The sequence below is a fragment of the Myotis brandtii genome, unplaced genomic scaffold, assembly GCF_000412655.1.
Source record: "Myotis brandtii unplaced genomic scaffold, ASM41265v1 scaffold116, whole genome shotgun sequence".
NCBI lineage: Eukaryota > Metazoa > Chordata > Mammalia > Chiroptera > Vespertilionidae > Myotis > Myotis brandtii.
Window position 1 is genome coordinate 2,067,558 of NW_005354010.1, and position 24,963 is coordinate 2,092,520.

The 24,963-nt window shown below is 35.2% G+C and overlaps 1 protein-coding gene across 4 annotated transcripts in view; it reads right to left on the reverse strand.

The window, feature by feature from the left end:
• TPP2 (tripeptidyl peptidase II) overlaps positions 1–24,963 on the reverse strand; it is an 83,969-nt gene that overhangs the window by 16,670 nt on the left and 42,336 nt on the right. For 3 of the 4 annotated variants that reach the window (XM_005858186.2, XM_014528233.1, XM_014528236.1), the window contains exons 10-24: positions 24,283–24,382; positions 20,407–20,555; positions 17,844–17,959; positions 17,102–17,270; positions 15,998–16,155; positions 15,628–15,704; positions 13,261–13,367; positions 10,487–10,641; positions 8,944–9,060; positions 8,587–8,687; positions 7,890–7,986; positions 6,968–7,105; positions 5,458–5,702; positions 5,126–5,204; positions 3,077–3,115 (exon numbers count right to left, since the gene is read on the reverse strand). In XM_005858186.2, the coding sequence (XP_005858248.1) occupies positions 3,077–3,115; positions 5,126–5,204; positions 5,458–5,702; positions 6,968–7,105; positions 7,890–7,986; positions 8,587–8,687; positions 8,944–9,060; positions 10,487–10,641; positions 13,261–13,367; positions 15,628–15,704; positions 15,998–16,155; positions 17,102–17,270; positions 17,844–17,959; positions 20,407–20,555; positions 24,283–24,382 (1,847 nt within the window). The remainder of the gene's footprint in view (positions 1–3,076; positions 3,116–5,125; positions 5,205–5,457; positions 5,703–6,967; positions 7,106–7,889; positions 7,987–8,586; positions 8,688–8,943; positions 9,061–10,486; positions 10,642–13,260; positions 13,368–15,627; positions 15,705–15,997; positions 16,156–17,101; positions 17,271–17,843; positions 17,960–20,406; positions 20,556–24,282; positions 24,383–24,963) is intronic. The other variant, XM_005858187.2, reaches the window with a different exon arrangement.

Genomic DNA, 24,963 nt, shown 5'->3' on the forward strand with positions numbered 1-24,963 from the left:
GCTTCTATATTTGCAACATAGTTGCTTAGAGTTGCAGCTGAGAGGCCGGCAAGTCAGGCGGGGAACGTTGGAGTCCGCAGTCACTGGAGCAAGCAAGCCTCCCTGTTTGCTTCAGTGCATGGCTGCCGGCTGCCGGCTGCCATCTTGGCTGTCAGTTAATTTGCATATCGCCCTGATTAGCCAATGGGAAGGGTAGCGGATGTATGGCTAATTACCATGTTTTTCTTTTATTAGATAGGATAACCATCCATCTCTCTCTCTGCCCAGAGCCTGCATGTGAAGTATGAGGTAGGGAAAACAAAGCAGTTATTTTGTTGGGGCTACCTCCTTCTTGGCCCTGCCACCCACCCTTTTCTCCTTCTTGAGGTTTATTTTCCTTGGTGGGCACTGCCCTGTGCAAGACCAAGTTAAAGTGTCTGAAAAAGTTGAGTTGATGATTTAGCACCAAGTTCTTACCCAAACAGATGTCAGTGTTATCTGTATAACAAAGACAACAAACCTAAGGATTGAAGTTATGGATGGCTTCCAACCATTCCTCTCCTATTCTCTCTGAGGTCATGCTTCTGCAGAGGCAGTCCACAGTCACTCTAACCTAACGTGAGCTCCCTTCATTTTCCTTCCTCCTCGCCTGATTAGGGAGACACAAACTTCCAGAGGGGCAGCCTCTGTTGCGAGCCAATTCCTCCCCTGAAGCTCAGAGGAAAGGTATTTGTTTTAGTACAGAAGAAAGAAAATAGAACTGAATTTAAAATGAGCAATCCATTAAAGTTAATTTATGATTAACAATAAACTTAACAAAGATCTACAAATAGGAAGAAACCCTTTATCACAACAACCATACACTATCACTAAAAGCACAAAAGAGACAGGGAAAGTTTATGATGAATGATTTGGGGGGAAGGGAGGAGCAGAGATCAAGATTTTGTAACCAGCCTTTTATATTTTTAAATATATCAAATTAGAAATTATAAATGTTAATATATAATCCTATAAAGTATATCAGGACAAGAATGTTTACTACTAAGAATTATGAACATGGTAGTTTTAATTCTTAATCAAAAGAAAAATGAGGTTATTTTTCATTTGGTTTATCACGGTCATCTGCTCTTTTTGACAGTATTTTCACAACTTGCTTCTAAGGACCTAGCATGGGGTCAATTTAATAAAAATGATTCTGTATCAGTAAACCTTGAGAAGTATTATGATTTTAACACATAGTCAAAAAGAATCTTCAGAGCAGAAATGCTAAAGTGCTCTATTGTGGATACTTAACAGTAAGTTTTTGGGTTTATTTACTATTCTGCTCACAAAGTATTTCAACAGTGTTTGAACTGAACAGTATTATTAAGAAAGTAAAACATACCCACATAATCAGTAACTATTCTTTGGTTGATAAAACATACCATCATTAAAATTTGGAGTAAAAAACCAATTTCCTTAGTTCTTAAATTATTAACTAAATTCAAAATTGTAATACCTTCACACAAAGTCACTGAAACCCAAAGAAAAAGTCCACAGAAAAACCTAGTTGGCATTTTTTTTCAGGCAATAAGTTAATAATATATTTTGGTATTGTGACTATAAAACTATAATACTAATTATTTTTAAAATCGGAGCTTCCTGTATACTTGCACTGAAGAGAGAAATGGGAAGAGGTACTCTAGCTGTAAAGTTCTTTATACAAAGCTTTACTAACCATCAAGTAATAATAATAATCTTTCTATTCATTTGATAGTTTTCTATTCATATCCTAATCCAAACAAAATCCCATCAAAACTCCCCCAAAACTCAACCAAAATATACAACAGGTAGAAGAAAAAAAATCTTTGCCTTTGTGATATGTATCTTCTATTTTTAATGGGCTCCTAGAATACCTTTTCCTCATTCTCTAAAACAGTGGCTGGCAAGCTATTTTCACATTGACCCAAAGATAAACAATCTATAGATAACATGAAATTAGTTTTATCAGACTGGTGAACTGACATTTCCTACTTTATTCTGTTTCTGTTTTAATGCTGGTGATGTTTCATTAAATGAATATTATAGCCTACAAATGAATCAAGAATTTCAGTTAAGAAATACTGGTCAATGGAGAAGCACATTTTATTTTTCTTTAAACCTGGAAAGGTGATTACCAGTAGTGTACTCTGTTTGAACAAAGTATTTTTCGATACATAATAATACGGACATTTCAGAGGTCTTTTTTATAAAGGAATTTAACCTGTTATAAAATGGTGAGCCCGTTTCATATCACTCTGAATTAAGAAATAAAAGGTGTCTTTTGTTCATACCTTAAAGTACTAATTCTCCCACTGCAATGCTTCCAGCTTGAATGGGAAAAATTACTAAATGCTAAAAGATGTCAGCAGGTTTTCACCAGAGAGCTCATTGAATATGTATCCCTTTCTCTAAAGTACACCTGAAGTAGAATTTTTCTTTTTTGAGTTAACTTTGGCTCTAGTAGTCAATCAGAGATTGTCAAATAAGTTGCAGAAAAGTTGATCAGATTACTTACTAGTTATGGCCTGAAAATCTGCTTATGCTCTTAGTATAAGTTTTAATTTTGGGTCAACAGTCCTTATTTCTGTTCCTGCTTTGTCCATTGCTCTGTTTGTCTCTGCCCTTTAAGAACTAAGAAGATGCAAGAGCAAGGAATCAACTTCACTTGAAATACCTTAATAATATTTTTAATCAAATCATCCAATTTAAGAATGTTTTTTAGACTTTAAAAATAATTGTTTGGCCTATATAGCCGAAAAGTTTCATTTCTCTCTACATAAGATTTTAGATATGCAAAATTTAAAATACTATTATTTATCTGTAGTAAGACATAAATAGCATTATTTTTTGCTATGTACATATAAAACAGGGGTCCTCTAGCAATTTATGGTAGAAAAGTAACTTTAGGAAAGCAGTATGTCAACACTGATAAGCTAAAGGCACTATACTGCAGAACTTAAAGAAAGATTAAGGGAGAGATTGTTTTTAAAGGATTTATAATAGTGACAGAAAAAAAGTTTAACTAATATGCAAATAAGGCTTTAAGACATCTTTTTAAAGAACTGACAATCAGTACCTTTTTAAATTTTCTTTGTCGTTTTGCTGCAGACTGCCCCTGGGAGTTAGAACAACATTCTGTAAGAAAACATGCATCTACACAGGATGGAGACACCACCTCTGTATAATTTTCTCCCAGTTTACTTTCCACCTGTATGTGTCACATACTTAGAAGGGTCTTGTCTGTGATCAAGATGGCATGCTTTTAAATAAAGCAACATTGCCACTTTGATTTTTTAAAAAATAAAAATGCACTGAAGTGATATTCTTAAGGGTGAATGTTTTTCAACTTATTTCAAAAATTCAGTAGAGCAAAATTCATTAGTTATCAAAACACTTTTGGAAATATTAAATTTAGCTGATAGTCTACAGAGTCTGATTTTTAAGGACATCACAACAATCACATACACCCATGCTCTCATAGAAAAAGCATCATTCAAGTCAAAGAGAAGTAAAATGAACCTTCCCAACTACCAAAAATCATAAACAATGCAAAACTACTGAGGGAAGAGTAATAAATAAATAATGTGCTGGGAAATATAATTAACTTACAGTGTTAGTTTTTTGCTCTCTCTCAAGAAAATCTACCCTGATAAGTAATAACTATAGTTAATCCCAGATGTTTATAATTTCACAACTGCAGCCAGGAAGTAGTAACTATCTCTGAATTGCTAAAAAGCATACATTTAATAACAATGCTCTTCTGTCATACTCATCACAAGGAAGTGGACACTTCAGAAGAGTTATCTGGGTGTGAACATCATCACTGAAGCCTCACTGTTGAAGCCCCATGGAGGAAGTGGCCACGCTACCCAGGAAATGATGTCTACAAGAAAGGACTACTAGTTCTTAAATCAGTGCATCCATGAATTCCAGTACAATTAACAACTCATTCACTTCAAATCATACTAAAGAATATATAAATACATAGTATAAACTGAAATGAGACTCAAGAAATGTCAGGGAAAACAACTTTTCCTAAGCACAAAATTCCCAAGTTATGCCTCTATGACAGCAAATAAATGATTTTTAGCTCAATAGTGACAAGAAATAAGTGTGCTTGTTAATATGTATGAGATCTATTCATCTGATAACAGCATTTCTAGATTCCAGCATTGGATAGTAGGCTTAGCTTGTAAGAACTAATTAACGCTAAAGAGAAATACAAAACTGTAAGAATGACAACTTTTACTAGCACTGAGCTAAAATGATATCACAAAAGGTGACAGAGCTATATAAACACTTCTCTCATAATAAATTTGTAATGAAAAGATAGAAAAGCTAAGAGTTACTTATTGAACTATAATATTTCTCTAACAACCAGAAAAACGTTTTTAACAAAAAAATCCCATAATTTTGAAATTCCAAAATAAAAGGCAATGCCAAAAGAAACACCTTATAATTATCAACATAATCATATAAAATTTGAACAAGAGAAAGGTCTGTACAGTGTGAAAAATATCGTTAATTAGCAATAATTGTTCTGACTAGTTTTAAGAAGCCACCCATTCATTTAAGCAAAGTTTAAATCAGATGTAAGTTTGACTTAATGGAAAATTCAAGTATATTAGCCATGCAAGGTAGGACAGATTCAGGGCCAGAGTAACTTATACTTGGGAACAAGAATACTAAATATTTTAAAATACAACAAAATATTAATTGATCTCTACTAGTAACTTGGGGGGGGGGGGACGACTATACATATTTTGGCCAGGGAGATCTTCTCTTTTACCCATTCTGAAATGTGGGATTAATCCCCATCTTTAAAGAAAGGGAGCCGAAACCGGTTTGGCTCAGTGGATGGAGCATCGGCCTGTGGACTGAAAGGCCCCAGGTTTGATTCTGGTCAGGGGCATGTACCTGGGTTGCGGGCACATCCCCAGTAGGAGATGTGCAGGAGGCAGCTGATCGATGTTTCTCTCTCATCGATGTTTCTGACTCTCTATCTCTCTCCCTTCCTCTCTGTAAAAAAATCAATAAAATATATATACATGGAGGGAAAAAAAAGAAAGGGAAATTTTAGAATAGGTAATTTCAGTGTAAAAAACAAAACAAAACTAGTACTTACCGCTTTCTTTCCAAATTCAGTCTTTGACAATGTTAAGGATCCTGCAAGGTAGCATCCAGGTCCTGCCCCTTTAGGTATTCTAACAAGAAGATTCAAAAGAGAGAGAAAAAAAGAGAACATTTCACAAAGATAATTAGGAGTGGGGGAAAAGGGGACAAAATCATTACACTCTGAAATAATTTCCATAGTTAAGATTTCAAAAGTCAAAGGGACAAATAACCTTAGTATAAAATGGTAAATCACAACATACTATTTTACTAAGGTAATGAACTAACATTAATAGAATATAGTGTGCAAGGTGGGCATTAAGTATAAGCAACGACCTCACTTACTTGTCATCAGGTAAGGAAGTAACAAAGAATGGCTGGTTATATTTGGGAGGTAGTGTCAAATTACTCGATTTCTTCTTTCCTAGAAGTGCAAGGCTATGATTTTCATGAATATCTAAGCTCAAGGTATTAGACAACCTATGAGAAACAATAAATGGAAGATCTTTAAGACGTTCCAATTCACTGATCTGCTCATGACGAATCTGTAGACGAATTGTATAATCTCCTTTCTCCAGTTTCATCGAATACTAAAAAAAGAAAAACAACATTTAGAAAAAGTAAAGTTTAGCCAAGTAAACAGAAATTATAGAAAGAGGATAAACAGGAACAGTTACAACTTAGAGTGCTTAACTGCAGATGAGGTACAGCACAAGTTACTACACACACCTTTACATACGCAAAAAAACAATCTCAATCTTGCACGTGAGCAAGCAGGACCAGGGACATCAGTGAACTGTCCAAGGTCACATACAGAGTAAAGGACAAGGGAGCTGAAGGCAGGTCTGACTCCCAAGCCCTCATTTTTCCAACTACAGGTTACTCCCATAGTCTCAGCTACATCAGTCTGTTCCAGGCTGAGAAAAGCTATTATTTTCTAGTTCATGGTTACTCAAGAATTTATAAAACAAACTAATTTGCAAAATTAGCAAAATTGAGGTGCCATATAATACCTAAGACACATACACACACACATGTGTATACACATGACTGGTAATCTTTCTATTATAACCAAAATGCCCCATCCCTTTATTGCTGATAGACGCAGCAATCAGAGATTAAGGAATAAAATTTACTATGCTCCACCTAGTTAACCTGTATTCTTCTGATGAGATTTTAAAAGCAACCGAAGTAATGGCTCTGCAACAATCCAGTCTGTACTGGGAGAGATGTGACTGGGACTTGCTTTGAGAACAAAAGGAAATCATTCCTTGAATGACTAACAAAAAAACCCACCTGCATAAGTTACTGTCATTATTTAGTATAAAATTATAAATGTTATAGGATTTACCTTATATCCTTGTAGAAATATTTCAATCAGGGATAAAATTTCTGTAATTTATGATTAAAAGGTTTTTTTCTTCAATACAATAGTGCAAGCAGAGTGCTTGGCATACAGGAAGTGCTCAATACACAGCTGTCCAATGAAAAGATAAATTTGAAAGTTCTAGGACACTGCTACATAGTGCTCTTTATCCAGTTAAAACCTAAGATCATTTCCAGGTGCTCACTTACTAGTATATCAGAAGATTTGCCTTCAACCTTCAGATGGGTGGAAGCAGTGGGTAGGAAGCAGAAAAAAAAAAACAAAACAAAAAACTATGCTGGCCAGTAGTGCCTATGTCATCCTTGCCTTCATCTACCCCCAAACTTAATCAGCTAAACTACATGGCTGAAAGATAGTCCCATTCTGTTCGACAACAGACAACTGAGCTTCTAAAAATACACAACACAAATATTACCATAATGAGAAATCAGGAATTTGTTAATTTTAAAATCACTGCAAATTTCATACCTGATGTGGATAGGCATCGCCTGAACCCATCTGTCTTTTATTCTGGTCAAAGATGATCCACAGTTGGCTGTCAAATTCTGATTCATATAATAATTCACAAAGTAGTGGGCAGCTTGGAGTTACTTCCCCACTTTTGGGCTATAAAAATAAAGAATTATTACTTGACATGGCTCACATGATTTCTAATGAAGATTTTTAATACTGTTACTGATGAGACTTTTACAACAAAAGTATTAAAATTTTTTCTTGAGACAGCCAATTTTTTAAATGTAGAACATCTGGTATTTTGGCACTGATAACAGGTACTTCTCTTTTAAAAATACAAACCTAGCCATTTGTATTAATAAATTAACATGTATTTTCTTTATAAAACTGAAATTTTATATTCACTGAAATCGATCTCCCAATTAAAACCAAATATTATGTTTCAATAAGAGTTTTACTGAAATCTATGGATCCTACATACTCTTTTATCCAACGTTTATACTGGCCTCAAATACCTTTATCACTCATTCAACCTAGGAATTGTTTTAATGTCTCACTGCTCCAAAGCCTGCTTCACAGAAAGCAAACAGGCCACCTACTACTATACTCTGAAGGCATCTGGCATTGATGAGATACCTAACCACTGGACAGGTAATACTGTCCAGGTACCACTGAATAGATTCAGTGATTACAAAAACTAAGGCTCAAAGGCCAGGTCACCACAAACTAGAATTTGTGACTTCAGACTTGAATGGTACTTAGATTATTACAAATCATAATTTCCCTAAGAATAATTCCAAATTAAGCACTGTTAATTACTTGATTCTATTTCATATTTACATAGACTAAATTTATCATCCTCCCGTTTTAAATTCTGATTCATTAACAAAACACAAAAGTGCACTGTAAAAGTCTACTTTATTATAAAGATACTTACTTGATGAAAGTTATAGGTAAGGATCATTTCATAAAGTTGACGATTATTTGGCAAAACATCTCTTGATCCTAAAGGTTTTGTTTTTGCACTCAGTGGGCTGTAATTAGACGATGAGTAGTTATTTGATTCAAGAATTCATTTAATGAGACAAAACTATAATCAACAAAATCAATAACATATCACAAGATACAAATACACATTCCTAAATACTATCCTTTTCAGTATACTTTATAATATTTTAATCAATAACTTACCTAATTCTTTATTGACTGAACCATAGCAATACATATTATAAATTTTGCAACATTATAAAGATAATCTTTTCACAATAAAAACATTTTCAAATGACAACTAATAGTCCTTAGTATAATCAGATCCCAATGTTAGATGCTAGAGTGGCAATCACTAACAGTGTTGAAGAACAGGTTTTGACTGCAGGTGGCGCTCACTCCTCACAGAATAGGTCCTGCTGGGTGCACTGAAAATTTTACATACATGCTATACAATGCTAGAAGCTACTGCTGGGGTTGCCTCAGAGACCTGCCAGGATTGAGGCTAGAGTGTCATAAACTGAATTTTCATTTCCAACATTCAGATGGATTTAAGAAAATTACTATCTCTTCAAAGAGTGTAAGATCCTCCTGCCCCCCACCACATTAATATTCAACATCCTTAGCCCTAAAACATTTAATGATACCGTAGTGTTTGGACCCAGCTCTTCAAAGTTATGCAGGGAGCCAGATCTTCATATTTCAAGGAGGACTGAACATCAAAACGGTTGATTCCTTCTGATGCATGCTATGAAGGATATTTATCAAATTAGTTTCTCAAACTTCACTGAAAATAAACTCTATTTTATAACAATATTAAGACCTAAAATAAATGTCTAATGCAAAGTTGGTAAGCACCCATAAACAGGACTACTTTTAAATTACCTGTGGTTATTTTAAGAACTACTGGTAATGTCCCCAATGAAGTATAAATTCAACTAGTGAGATTATTTTTCAATAACATAAACAACTGAATTTAAAAATAATGAAAATGTGGAACTCACAATGTTTAACTGAGGAGCGGTACACACTATCCCATGGAAAGAAATGGTGTAGTCAATATTGACATCACTAAGACTAGCCCACCAACGGGCAATGCAGAATTCAATTGCTTTCCCACTCTGCAAAGAAAAATAATTACAAATGTATAAATAATCTCAGATAATGTCAGAACTACATATGCTCAATGTTCTCATTTTATTTCAAATTACAGAATATAAATGGTAGATGTTTCAAAGCAATTCTATGCCTTCAAACTTTTCCTACTTGTAAAGCAAGAGAACACAATAACTTTTAACTGTGCTTGGAGTTATGGAAATTACAGTTGCAGAGATATAGTGCAGGCATTTAAATACATACAGTTATTTACTCATAATCCTACACTGCTTGTCATAAAAGATCTGCAGCAGCTTTTGAAAACATATACAATAAAATAATGGTGAAAACAAACTGGAATAAAAACCTAGGACCAAAGGAAAAATAATGATAGGAGAAAGGGTATTACAGCTTTATAAGGCATATTCAATAGCCACAGATGAATTTCAGGCTCCAAGCTGCCTGGCAACCAAAACAAAATGAAATTATGATTACTTAAATTTTCCCCCCTATTAAAATAATGAAAAGCAAAAACTTCCCAGTGCTCAGTTTTAAATTACGTTTCCTAGAAATCAGTATATTAAAAAGTTTAAAGATGAATCATGACACTGATACATACATGAACACAAGTGAAAGTAATCAGAAAAGTAAGATATAGGCAAGATCATATGACCAACTACCGAGCAGGTTCAAGACAGAACGTCAGTACATTCACCTTCCATGGAGGAAGGTCTAGTCCAGTGATGGCGAACCTTTTGAGCTCGGCGTGTCAGCATTTTGAAAAACCCTAACTTAACTCTGGTGCCGTGTCACATATAGAAATTTTTTGATATTTGCAACCATAGTAAAACAAAGACTTATATTTTTGATATTTATTTTATATATTTAAATGCCATTTAACAAAGAAAAATCAACCAAAAAAATGAGTTCGCGTGTCACCTCTGACACGCATGTCATAGGTTCGCCATCACTGGTCTAGTCATTATTTCTAACACTATGGGTAAGAATGAAGACCTGCCATATTTGAAGTAGTTTCTGTAAGAAGCAGTAGCAGTTTCACCTAGAAAGCAAATTAACCTCATGGGTAGTAATAAAATAACTTAAGTGATGCATAGAACTGTCTTAAATAAGGAAATAATCTACAGTGGGATAAAGACACACTATCAGTCAGGGTCCCAATGCAAGGCAAGAGTATCTGTCAGACCAGCACTTTCTTTGACTAAATTATTTAAGAGTTAAAAAGAGATTAATTAATATTTACCTCAGACTCGATCTCACGTATCCTAATTAGATTACTTATCTTCCTACTTCATTTATTTGGCATTAACAAAATAAAGAGCCCAAAAAAACTCTGAATATAAACTATAAAATCAAATTCAAATTCAAATACTTATCCACACCAAAAGGGAAGAGAAATTGTTTCAGGATTTCGAACTACTAATTAAAACTTACTAAGACAGGAAAAGCTTCAGTCAGAGTTCCTTTTTCTGGAAGGGAACAAAACTTATAGAATTCATGGCTTCGATATGCTCTTTGCTTCACAAGTTGTACTGCATGAAGAACAAACTTAGCCAACACCTCAGAAGAACAAGAACACACTGTAACTTCTAAAATAAAAAAGAAGCAAAATTTTATACTGGTAAGATTCAAAATGGACATAAAATGATTTTAAGAATGCCCACTTATTAGGAAATAATATATCAATAATCAAATTATATATTCAAATGAAATTTGCATATTTTCTTAAAAACAAAGACTCAATAGAGTATTAATAAAGCTGAAAGGGCAGAAGATTCAGCTATGGAAAATAAATAAATCAGGATTAAAATAAACAACCACTATGCTGCAAATGCCAGGAAACAGCAAGCTTTCCATAGGTGGACACACAATTATCCTAATCAGGCACCTTTTAAAATCCCTCTCCCCTCTGCTAAGCTCAACCTTTCCTCTTCTTTTAGTAGAAAGCCAAGTAATTCCTGATAGAGGATTTTAATTTTAGAAACCTCTATTTTGTCATCATGCTTAAATTTCATTAGTATCTATTCAACTTCATTAATATTTTTTCCTAGTCTCTCCCTCTTGGCTTATTTGTATTCTATTTGCTTCTAGAAGGGATAATGTCAGAACTACATACGCTCAGCTTTATTCCGAGGTAGAGGTAAGCCCAAATCACTGTGAAGCAGGATCAGCAGCTTATCTACTGAATATCCACTCCTATACAGGAAACTAAGCAGGGCTTAATTCTCTGGTTCACAAGGTCAAGTTGGCACAGAGCTCTGTGAACCTAATCAATTGCTAATAATACAAAACCTGATGTTATTAACAGTAAGTTTTATTTGAAATAGGAATCATCTGTAGTACTTTTTTTTCTTTTTGACACCCCCTAGCCCAGTGGCCGGCAAACTGCGGCTCGCGAGCCACATGCGGCTCTTTGGCCCCTTGAGTGTGGCTCTTCCACAAAATACCGACTTCTGCGTATGGGCCACCAAGTTTCAATCGCACTGTATGTGTGCACCTGCACGTGGTATTTTGTGGAAGAGCCACACTCAAGGGGCCAAAGAGCCGCATGTGGCTCGCAAGCCGCAGTTTGCCGACCACTGCCCTAGCCCTAGCCCCATCCCTGCCTGAGATCAAATTGACAAATAACATTAAGTTTAAGGCATGCAACCTGAGGATTTGATGTACTTAAACACTATGAAATGTTTACCACAATAAGGTTAGTTAACACACACTATACAGTTACCAATTTTCTCGATAGTAAGAACATTTAAAATCTACTCTCTTAGCAAATTTCAAGTATACAATTCAGTATTGTTAACTACAGTCACCATTAAATCTCTTGAATTTATTCATAGCTGAAAGTTTGTACTCTTCAACCAACATCTCCCCATTTCCTCCACCCTCTGTAGTACATTTCTAATCTGAGACTGTTAAATGCTCTGATCTCTTTCCATTCTGAATCATCTGATAACTTTTTATTAAAAAAAAAAACACAACTAATTATTTTCAACACCAGCCTAAACAAGTCACAATTAGGGCATTATAATTACTAACATCTACCATCAAAAAGATTTCAGAATCAGTATTAACTGTAGATTTTTATTCTTTAAAATGATTAGTGTACATTTCATCAGAGCGTAACGTTATATATCTCCAAGGGGCTCTGTCTACATGCATGGCAGCCAGAGTCGTTCAACAATGCAACTCTAACTCCAATCACTAACAGGTAAGGCATTATGCTAAACTAAGTTAAAATCTTGAATATTAAAACATTAAGATGGCCTGATCTGATGTATGAGCCAATGATAAATAATAACAGATCTTTAAAAAGTTTAAAATCTACTAGCAAATCTAGAGTGCCAGATATACACTGAGTGACCAGATTATTATGACCACCCCATCAGTACTTCGTTGAGCCACCTTTTGCCTTCAATACTACGGCGATTCTTCTTGGCATTGACTCCACGAGATGTTGAAAGGAGATGCGAGTCATCTGACACCATGCCTGATGAATAGCACTGTCCAGTTCTGTGAGATTTGACAGTTGTGGTACCAGCTGCTTGATGGCTCTTTTAACTTCGTCCCACAAATGCTCAATTGGATTGAGCTCTGCTGATTGTGGGGGCCACCTAAGCAAGGTAAAGTCTCCTTCATGTTCTTGAAAGCACTCCTGCACAATACGAGCACCGTGGCATGGCGCATTGTCTTGTTGGAAGAAGCCATCTCCATTGGGATACGCCATCAACATGATAGGATGAACTTGATCAGCAACGATACTTAGGTATGTTGTGCTATTCAGACATTTATAATGATCTGGCCCTCAAGTAACTTCAGCGGGAAATTATAGCTAATTTGCCTACAAACGTCAGGTGGTCATAATAATCTGGCCACTCAGTGTATATTGTTATGAGGAAAATATGCATTACAAATACATGAACTTTATATAGCAGGGGTCCTCAAACTTTTTAAACAGGGGGCCAGTTCACTGTCCCTCAGACCGTTGGAGGGCCAGACTATAGTTAAAAAAAAACTATGAACAAATTCCTATGCACACTGCACATATCTTATTTTGAAGTAAAAAAACAAAATTGGAACAAATACAATATTTGTATTTGCATGTGCCCCGCGGGCCGTAGTTTGAGGACCCCTGTTATATAGTCATAATCATAAAAGAGATAGAATGTACAGAAAGATAAGTGCTCAATATAGACTTTAGTTTTACTTACCAGCCCATGTTGCACCCTCAGGAACCTCAATAAAATGCCTTCGAATTTGACCAGGTTTAAAATGTACATCTGTAAAGGCTAGATCATAGTGTGAGGATTCATTTACTCTGAAAATTAATATAAATTATTGATTAAATGTGATACTCTCATAAAAAAAGGCTTTATATTAATTATAAGCCCACTAGTACTCTAGATTTTAATAGTTCATTAGAAATTAATACTTAAAGGCTGGTTACAAAACAGTGTGCATAATACAATCTCATTTTTGCAACATATTAGCAGAGATAAACTCTGGCTAGCCCAGTATAAATGATTTTTCTACTTTTTACCTGTCTGCTTTATAATCTATAAGATACACATACACACACATACACACACAATAAGCAAGTTCACTTTTTTCATTAAAGAAATTGTGCTTCATTCATAGAATTTTTCCAATTATCAGAATTTGGGCTATAGAGAGCTCTAAATATTACAACCAAAGGTAATTTTTTATGTCATTGGTACTGATTGTAGCTCTAAGACTACTACTATTAAATAAACCCCCTTTTGTAGTTTCAAAATGTTTGCAAAGCATAATGACACAGTAAAGAAAAAATCTACTTTCATAGCATTTTTGTAAGAAGTCAATGACACATAAAGGTCTAATGTATATTACCCACTATGAAAACCTAAAGTACACACTAAGGACAAATTCTAGTCAGTGTGACAAAAATTTAATGAGAGCCTACTATATATAAGGCATTGTTATTAGGAGTCCTTTGCCACAAATAATCGAGAGGGGACAGAAAAACCACCTGAGACATTTAATGCAACACGTTCTTGGTAGACAGGAAGTGTTAGAAGAGATTTGGTTCATGCAAAGGGACCAGGGAAAGCTTCCTGAAGGAGATAATGTCTCAGCTGTTGCCTGAATCTTATACATTACTTTGTCTAGGCTCCTGCTGGACTTCTAGAAAACATAAGGTTGAGAACTTAGCTGTCCTGGAATTTTTCATGTGTACGTCACTTTTTACCTCCTCAATTCCATCCTATGTTTCGTATAGGCTGAGACTATTGCACATTTAATATTTACCAGGTAACTAATTCTATATAAAAACTGTTAACTTAGAACTTTCTATTGTTTCCAATACTCACATAATCTCAATCCTGTCCTTATTCTACTCAACAATTTGTTTTGTATAAATACTGTAAAATGGGCTCCATATTGAACATGTAAGATACAGTTCCTGTGTTTTCTTCAGTGGGCTCACAGTCAAATGGGTGGGTAAGTGGGCAAATTAAATAAAAAATGACAATATATTTGCTGAAGTCTGTGTTACAGGCATGTAAAAAGCATTAGGAAGCAGCAAGAAGGGCCTCCCTTCCCCTGGGGATGACCAGGAACACGCTTGGTGGTTGAGAGACAGGAAACCGAAGCACAGAAATCAACCCAGTCCTGAGGAAGCCCGGAGTGTCAGCATCTGTGACCTCATGGAATATGATGTATGTAAAAATGACAGGAAACACTGGTTTATAAAGGATCCTTGTTTGCTATTTTAAGGAGCACAACTTGGTCCTTGAACATGCCACTGATATATTTAAATGGGAAGCAATATGATCAGCCTTGAATTCCTTGGCTTCAGGTGGAAGACAAGATGGAAAGTGAAGAGTCTGGAAACAGCAGGTGACTGGAAAAGTGGAAGAACCAGGAGAAAACAGTAATCCCAGAGACAAGGGGATTAAAATGGAGTGGGACCAGAAGAGAATGAAGTCATATATTAATATTTCAGAGGGATTGGACAAGATGAAGACTAAGAGGTCCTCTGAATCGGGCATCCTGGTGGAAGGCAGTTTCAATGCAGGGGCACAGAACAGATGTCATCACTTATTCTCACAGTGAACAAGGACTAACATGGTTGACTATGTGCCACTTGAACTTTGAGCAAGGAGCAGAACTAAAGCCTGGTTATCTAGTTCTTGCCAATTAACCCTTTAGAAGTTCACATTGTTGTCATAAGTAACCATTAAAAAAAATTTGTTGACCCTTGAACAACATAGTGATAAGGGTGTTGACCCTGTAAGCAGCCAAAAATCCATGTACAACTTTTGATTCCCCCAAAACTTAGTTGTCCCTCAGTAGCCACAGGGGATTGGTTCCAGGACAACCCATGGGGTACCAAAATCTGAAGATGCTTAAGCCCCTGTATAAAATGGTGTAGATTAGAGCAGAGTCAGCCTTCCACACCTGTGGACTCCCAACTACGAATCAAAAACAGTGTAAGTACAGGCATTTATTGAAAAAATTCACAAGTAAGTGAACGCACACAATTAAAACCTGTGTTGTTCAAGGGTCAGTTGTTACTGTACAGGTAACGTGTTACTTACTTTGATGCTATAACTGCGGTGACTGGAACTCTGAACAGAGGACCTGCATTAGGGGATGCTATATCATAGCCACATACCTAAAAAACAGCATGTTAATGTTTCGGTATCCATAAATTAAACAAAGAAAAAAGGAAAAAGTGTAATCTATTCATAGAATAAATTAATCTAATATGAAAATTTAAAGGTCTTAAGCACAAGTTGATTAATTTTCTGCTTCAGGTCACATGATTAATGGCAAATAGCCTAAATAAATACATGCAGGACAACCCTTGTCTAATTCACACTAATGGGGAAAAGGACTGCCACATAAAGTACTTTTAAACATTTTAAAGGTAAAGAAAGTTTAAAATAAATGAAGCTACCCCAATACCTCTGTATAATGTAATCCTTCTCTTAAGCCCCGGGGATCCACACGTATGTTTATATGTCTACATTGATTCATGAGTTCCAAATGGCTAGGACACTGAACCCAAGATGAGTTTGAAGTTAAAGCTAAATGAAGCTGAAGGGATATTTTTTCAGAGTTTTCTGGCATTAAAGAAAAACAAAAATTAAAGATTAGTACTTTCTCTTCCATTTAAAAAGGTTCAATCTTCTCAAAAAAATTTAGCAAATCTGTAAAAGGCACTAGGCAAAACACAGCTTAAATAAAAATCACAGAATCTTCCTCAAGCTTTAGTTCACTTATAATCCATTCACACTTTCACTCAACACTGCTACAGCCTTAAATTAATATAAGGAGTTTGGGTGGATATTTTTCATTACTGCATGTGGAAATGATATTTGATCAACATGAAGACTGTCAAATATACAGTGAGGACTCTTTTGTTTACCTCATTGAGCAGAGGCACTCTTGGCTGCTTCTACTTCCTATTCTGCCTTATACCCAAGTAGTAAAAGTGGAAAAGAAAAGGTATTTGATCATTTATCCACAATTTAATAAAAAAGTAGGTCACTGAAGAACCATTTTGCATATTTTCCTGGATAGTCAGAATGCTAACTGAATTGCCATAGTATTGGAATCCCTAAGTGCCATCATTTTTTCTCTAAAATCTATAATATTTAAAATAATACACTGCCCCTGGCTGTGTGGCTCAACTGGTTGGAGCATCGGTTGTCCCATACACCAAAAGGTTACAGGTTTGATCCCTGATCAGGGCACACTGTTAGGTTACAGGTTAGATCGCTAATCTGGCATGTACAGGAGGCAACTGTTTGATGTTTCTCTCTCACCCTGATGTTTTTCTCTTTCTCTCTCTCTCAAAATCAATGAAAACATATCCTTGGGTGAGGATTTAACAAAATAATAATAATAATAATAATAATAATAATAATAAATATAAGAATAATGACAATATTGTCAATTTATGTTTTCTCTTTAGAACATTAGCCCAAACAGCATTTCTCTATTATGATACTATTCACTTAAATAATAAATGTGAGCACTTTAGCTTACCATCCATTTAGTACTTACCAGTTTTTTCTGGAAATACAGGTTCAATGCCAACACCATGATCTGAAGGTGCCATCACCTGAACAGGATCTCTGAGGTAGATGCCACGGTTATTTCCAACGGTAACAGTGAAACCTAATTTATTAGCAAATGATGTATTCTGAACGAGGTAGTCATAGGCTTTATCAACCTAATTAAAAGAACACAGAGAATAAGATATAAATGGTTAGGTCAAGAAAATATTTTGTTGCAAGTTACCAATTTGATTTCACTTGTGGTAAAGTACAAGCAAAAAGTTAATTTCTATATATATTCAGCTCTCTAAAATTAAGAGGACAAGGATACCTTCATAGACAAATTACAGTCTAACTACTGGACTCACCTACCCTACTTTCTTCATTCACATTATTATTCCCAACTGACCAAAGTGAGGAACTCTCCCATATGCCAGTATAATTTACCAGTTTTTGCCCTTTACCTGTTTGCTTTGAATTTCTACCCTCTATATGTTCTACATGTATTATATTTCTCTATCTTACTGCAACAAATTTTGTCTTAACTAAAAAATTTGTTTTCATATCCTCTTTGCTTACAGTTCAGCATAGACCACTATGATGATATAATCTAGAATTAGATATACTCATTCATCATTATAACAGGAAATATTATCTAACAAAGCTAAAATATTTCTAAAATATTATCTAACAAAGCTAAAATATTTTCTCAATGACTTACAACACAATTTCCATACAAACAACAATACCTGAATAATACCATGTCCTTGGGCAAATACTTCTATATTGTCAGCCTTCACTGCAGTGTTTTCTAGAGCTCTTCTAACTGAATGAACTGTGTAGTTAACATTATTAGCTTTCAGACCTAAAATTTAAAAAGAAAAAAGTGTTAGAGAACTCACTACTTTGAAACCTTTCCCCCTTCACCAGTACAGATAACATGTGCATTCCCTGGTTTTCATGTCTTGTGCTTCAACACTCACTTTTAAATCTTAAAAAAACAAAAACAAAAAACCCACTAAACAATCTAACCAAAACTGCTGGCATCACACAAAGACTTATGTAAGAAAAATGACTGTGTTCCCATTATGCAAGGGCATGAAAACAGGCTATGCAGAGATAATGTAAATGTAAGAAGCATATACCTAAAGGCATTCCAATGACATTTGCTTTAAAACACTGCTGGTCAAACAATATAGGGTTGAGCAAAAGTAGGCTTACAGTTGTGAGTATACAAAACAGTTTATTCTTATATTAGTATTTACTAATCATTCTATTATCTTCCATATGAACAACTGTAAACCTACTTTTGCTCCCACTGTATAGTTGCTGGCAGTAGTTTTCAACCTGACTGCATGTAATAAAAACACCAGGAGAACTTAAACAAGCAGATAAGATGCTGAGGCCTCACCACAGACCAATTAAAGTAGCATCTTTGAGACTAGATCCCAGGCACAAATATGAATTAAAAGCTTCCAGGGTAATGCGAGGGAGCACCCAGGCTGGGAATGACTGTTCTACAGGAAGGATATGGAGGCCACCAATCTGTAAACCCTGCATTAATGCCTGCTGTTAAGGATCAAAGATAAGTAATACAGTATTGCTGCCCTCTCCAGAGCTCAACAAACGTGTAAATTCTTATGATATTGTAAGAAATGAGCAAAACAAACATGGAAACATCATGCCGCTGTAAGAGCAAATAAGGTGAAGCTCTATCAGAGGGACAAATACATGCACAGGAGTTTGCAAGTCCAAAAAATGGGAGAAAGGAATTCTAGGCAGAGAGCAGTATGACCAAAGGCAGGAGGCATGCGCAAACTTGAAATATTTGGAGTATGCATGCATATAAGCCAAACCAATGGACATGGACAACTGTCACAACAGTCTGGGTACCCTAACTTTGAGTGCTAGTCAATGTCAATGCCACCCTATTTCATGATATAAGCCTCCTGCACAGCATACTAGAAATTCCTACGTCCCTTTCCACTTCACTTTGCTCCACAGAAATATTCATTACCTTCCAATAACGAATACAGACTATTACTTTTTTAAAAAATAATAAAAAAAAAAAATAGATTCGAGAGAGAGGAAGCGGGGCAGTGGAGAGGGGGGTGGAAAGAAACATTGACTGGTTGCCTCCTGCATGTCTTCCTGAACTTGCAACCTGGGTATGTGCCCTAATTGGGGATCAAACATGCCACCTCTTGGTGTACGGACGAGGCTCCTACCAACCGAGCCACACCAACCTGGGTGATAACTATTTAGTATTTTTTTTCATAGGTTGTCTCCTCCAACCATAATATAAACTCCACATGGACAGACATTTTTGATGTTTTGTTCACTAATTTAGCCCCTGAGCTAAAAGAATGCTTGATAGTCATTAATAGCCAATAAATAAATCTATTTGTTGAATGGATAATGAATACACAGTCAAATCATTATCATCACATAAATTATTCTCACCTTAAACTTTACTTTGAGTCCCAGAACATTATCAATTCTATCACATTTTCTCACCATAAGAATTTCAGAAAATGAAAACAACTGTCTGTAATAAGGTAAGATAAACTTATTCAATAATCCTCTATAATAAAGAGCTAATATGCTAATTAGACTGGATAGCGAAATGACCTTCCGGAAAGACCAGTGGGTGGGGGGCGGGGCGGAGAGGCAGCCGGAGGGGAATGAGGGCTAAGCCACTTGCAGGAATTTCGTGCATCAGGCCTCTAGTTTTTTATGTCTGTTACCTAAATATTATGCTATAAACATAAAATTGTCTAGATACTTAATACCTACTTACCTAATCTTATAAATAAACAATACATTTCAGTAGCAGGACTAAGGTAAATTATAAAATAATACATTTAAAATCCATTTTATATGCCATGTCTATCTCGTTAAGAAAAGTAATTAGCCCTGGCCATTGTGAACCAGTTGTTAGAGCATAGGACCGCACACTGAAGGGTCTTGGGTTGGATTCCCAGTCAATGACAGGTACCTGGGTTGCAAGTTCTATCCTGCATGCAAGAGACAACCAAATGATGTGTCTCTCTCACGTTGATCTCTCTCCCTCCCTCCCCTCCTTCCACTCTCTAAAAATCAAAGGGAAAAATATCCCTGGGTGAGAATTAACAAAAAAAGGAAGGAAGGAAGGAAGAAAGGAAGGAAGGAAAGGAAGGAGGGAGGGAGGGAGGGAGGGAGGGAGGAGGAAGGAAGGAAATTAAACTGTTTAAAATATATGTGCAATAGCTAAAAATTCACCATCGCTTTACTGGAAATAGTACCACGTAGAGCAGTAAGAAATGTCCTTACCTGAAAGTATCAGGGCGATACCTCCACATGCATTGGGAGAAGACATGGATGTCCCATTCATTAGTTGGGTTCCTCTCAATGTCCAGTTAGGAACAGAAGCAATGGCTCCTCCTGGTGCACTGATACTCACTCCAAGGGCCCCATCAGCACTGAATAAAAGGCCATTAGTTTGCTTACAATGATAATAACTGGATAAATATGGGTGTTCAAATCATTTACAGTATACTCCCGTGGACTACTTGAAATCATTGGAATCAATGGAAAAAATACCCAGCACAACTGTTTCCCCATTGAGCAGTTTTTTCCTTTGTAAATGATCAAAATCTGTGTGTGTGTGTGTGTTGTGTGTGTAACAGACTTAGGTGTAAAAGGTTATCGGGTATGTTTATGAAAAAAAAATTAAATAAATTCTTTAAAATAAATCTTGCCATTGCTCAGACTCCTTGATGAATATACTTCTCTTGGCCATGAGTATAAGCTTTGCCTTTGTCTGAATTAATACAGCACTGTCCAATAGAAATATGTGGGACACATGTCATTATAAATTTTCTAAAAGCTTCATTTAAAAAACGTGACAAGAATTTGAAGTTAATTTTAATGATGTACTTTCTAATTCAACATATCCAAAATATAATTTCAATATGTAACTGATAGAAAAATGTGGGTTAATTTATATTTTTTTGTACTGGAAAGTATATGTAAAGTTAGCACTTACAGCACATATTAATTCAGACTAACTTCATGGGATTAGTGGCTGACATATTGGACAAAATCAACAGTGCTGCCTGGTTTAGGGCTTTGGCTCTAAATTAATGAATTAAAGTCCGTAGAGTTCATTATCTCATTGTCCCCAAACACAAGCTCTGCCCTCTGCCCCAAGTAAAGGAAGAATAAAGGCACACTACACTTCTTTCCACCTGGAAGAGTGGCCATAAATTCCCCACAGACGATGCTGTCCTCTCCTTTGTACCATTCTTCCCCAACTAACTAAATTATTTTTATTCTTGGGAGGGATACTAGTGCAATATGGTTTCATATTTTTACACAGAGATCTGAAAGCATGCAAATCATATCTTCCTCACGAAATGGGTTAGTGGCATCCCTTTTAATAATTATCTTAAAACAAATATTGTGAAGTAAATATCTGTTGACCTGTAGTATTATCAAGTGACAGAAGTGCCTGAATAGTGTAATCTTCCATTTATGCACAGAATGACTAAAAGGTTGTTACCCAAATATACTACAGATGAAATTTAGGGTAATTTTTGCTTACTTCTTGGCATCATCTATATTGTCTACCACTGTTCACAATGAGTATTTGGTATCTTATTATTAAAGAAAATAAATTGGAAGAGTCATCAATTCTAACAGACTTACTTCCTGTATTAATTTTCCACTAATCTGTTAAAGTGACTAATAGGAAAGCATTTAATCTGTGTTCTAAAAATGGGTTCTATAAAATGTGAATAAAAATTGTATTAAAAAAATTTTCTAATATAAACCTTACATATTTCTTATAAAAACCTTATGCAAACATTATATTAAAATTTCCTTAAAATATGCCGAAACCGGTTTGTCTCAGTGGATAGAGCGTCGGCCTTCGGACTGAAAGGTCCCAGGTTCGATTCCGGTCAAGGGCATGTACCTTGGTTGCAGGCACAACCCCAGTGGGAGATATGCGGGAGGCAGCTGATCGATGTTTCTCTCTCATCGATGTTTCTAACTCTCTATCCCTCTCCCTTCCTCTCTGTAAAAAATCAATAAAATATTTTTAAAAAATAAATAAATAAAATTTCCTTAAAATAAAAAACTTTTCTTTTCTTCTAAAATACAACATGTAATAAAATTCAAAACATGTTTCTGTAGCTATTGTTTGGTAATCTGCCTTTAAGATATATGCCATACTTGCAAACATCAAGAATACAAGTAACTTCTTTGTCTGGCAGTCTTTCCTGATGAAGAGGATTTTTAAAATAGGCCTACAGAATATATTCATTCAGTGATCATTAGTCAATGTTTTATATTCACACCCTGTCTAGTAATTAAAAACCAAGTCTTTTCAATAATATTCAAGTTTATAGTACAGTAAACATGAAACCAATTCTCTCAATTCTTAGGAAAACTGGTTTATGAACCACTATCTGCTTAATCAGAGCTTCCCCACAATTCATAAACTCATTTTCTTAAAATAATTATTTAAGAGTTCTATATAAAAATAAGACTGACAAAAGCTAGTTTAAACATTCTCTAATACTTGCTGTTTATCCTGACTATAAGATAAAACAATATTTAAAAATCAATTTTAGAAAAGAACAAGTTTAATAATTAATGCATTTATTAACTAAACATAAAAGATATAAACATTTGCTGACTTCTAGCCACTCTTACTCAATGATGTGTAGTTTTAGGCCAGTTAGTTAGGCTAATGAGGGCAGTCTATGACATAGGTGAAAATATAGGCAAAGCTTCTTCAACCACATGCAGATCCACAGCCTGATTGCTTTTAATGACAGTTAAAAAAAATTACTAAAATAAATTTTATTTTTAAAAAAAGAAATTACCTAGAGATAGTTAGGAAGATACCTGTAACTCAGAGGATTAAATTTAGCATTATCATATTTGATCTGATCCCAACCAATTTTTCTAATCTTATCTTCCAATAGTCCCTTTGATATGTTTTATACATTCAACAAACCCAATTACTACTTATTTCCCCCAAATCTTTGCACTAAAACCTGCTCATCTTTGGGTTCATGCTATTCTTGCCATATAAAATTCCCTACTTCTCAAAATCCTATCCATAGTTTTTTTTAAAAAAATGTTATTTTATTAATTTCAGAGAGGAAGAGAGAGGGAGAGAGAGATAGAAACATCAATGATGAGAAAGAATCATTGATCGACTGCCTCCTGCATACCCCACACTGGGGATCAAGCCCGAAACTCCGGCATATGCCCTTGACCAGAATCGAACCCAGGACCCCTCAGTCCGAAGGCTGACACTCTATCCACTGAGCCAAACCAGTGAGGGTCCTATCCATCTTTTAAGGCCCACTCTAATACCATCACCTCTTTGAAGGGTTCCACTCAAAAGGAAGTGATACTCCCACCTATATAATGTCCTAAAACGAAATTGTGAACTCAGATGACAACCTATTCATTTATTACTGAAAGCAATAAGGTATTTGCTGAATTAAATTCAAAGTTGATTCTCTTTTAAAAAAAATAATTCCAAAGAGGTAAAAAGATGAATTAAAATAGGCTTTATTTTCCAGAAGGTACTTGTACCTGATGTCATAATGAGGGATTATATAAATGTGGGCTTACTATACCTCTTGAGAAAGATAATCAGTTCCTGGAATCAGAGAAATATACTTCACAGAGGGGCTTCAAGAAACCAAAATAGATGAAATTCATTTATCAAACAGAACTTGCCTACTATGGATTGAACCCAAAATTGCTCAATACATTATAACTTCAGATACATAAACACAGGGACTGCAGGCCTCTAACTGTGACCAAACAAAAGCTTGGTCCTTTATTTCACCTAAGTTAAACATCAAAAGTACTGCAAAAAAAGGCCTTCACTACTTTCTAAAGATAATCTAGCCCTTACTTTGCGTTCAGATCCTCATAAATGAAGGATTTGGGGGCACAGGCCTAAGAATTTACACTCAGAATACATCTAACAATGAAATGGCTGCATTTTACTTCTTTAATTATCAGTTTCCTTGAGATAAATTCTCAATCAAAATGAAAATGCTGAAAAAGTAAAAACTATTAGAAAGAATCAGTAAAATTACCAAAACTCTGCCTCACCTACCATGTAAAATTTAGCCAAATATTTATAATAGTCTACCTGTCCTACCCTGCACCTACCTGGGCCCTCTAGAAGACCACGTATATTGATTGGCAGGTAATTTCTCTCTCAGAGAATATTCAGCAACCATCATATCAGGTGAAACATAAGCACCAACACCTGTGGGATTAGATTTCATAATTAACAAAAGGACACAAAATATGCATGTTAACTCTAATCCACTATTCACTCGGCTACATGACCTTGGGTAAATTGTTTGATGTCCCTACGCCACAGCTCTGTCATAAAATGAAAAGATAAAAAAACTTAACCAAGGAAAATTTACTATGTACCAAACATTATACTATGTGACTTGTTTTTGAGTATAAAAACATCCATTAAGATTATTATGTGGATTACAAATAATGTACCTGAAAGTGTATTTAGATGTAAAAGAAATGTGTTTTAAACTATAAAATATAACATTAGAGGAATAAAGGAGTTAGTTGACTGGCATTTTTAAATGAATGACCATTCTATTGAAAATGCCACGGATAATATTGGCAGTATCCCACTGCTCAAAAGTAGCTATAATAATGAGCAAAACAACAAAGACAGAACATGTCAGTCTTGTAGATACATATGAAAATGAAGCCTCGTTAGACTCTGAAACACAACATAGAGATCAAACTTGGTTCTTTCATTTCAGAAATTAGGAAACATGACATACAGAAATTGAAAAAAATATACAAAATACACAT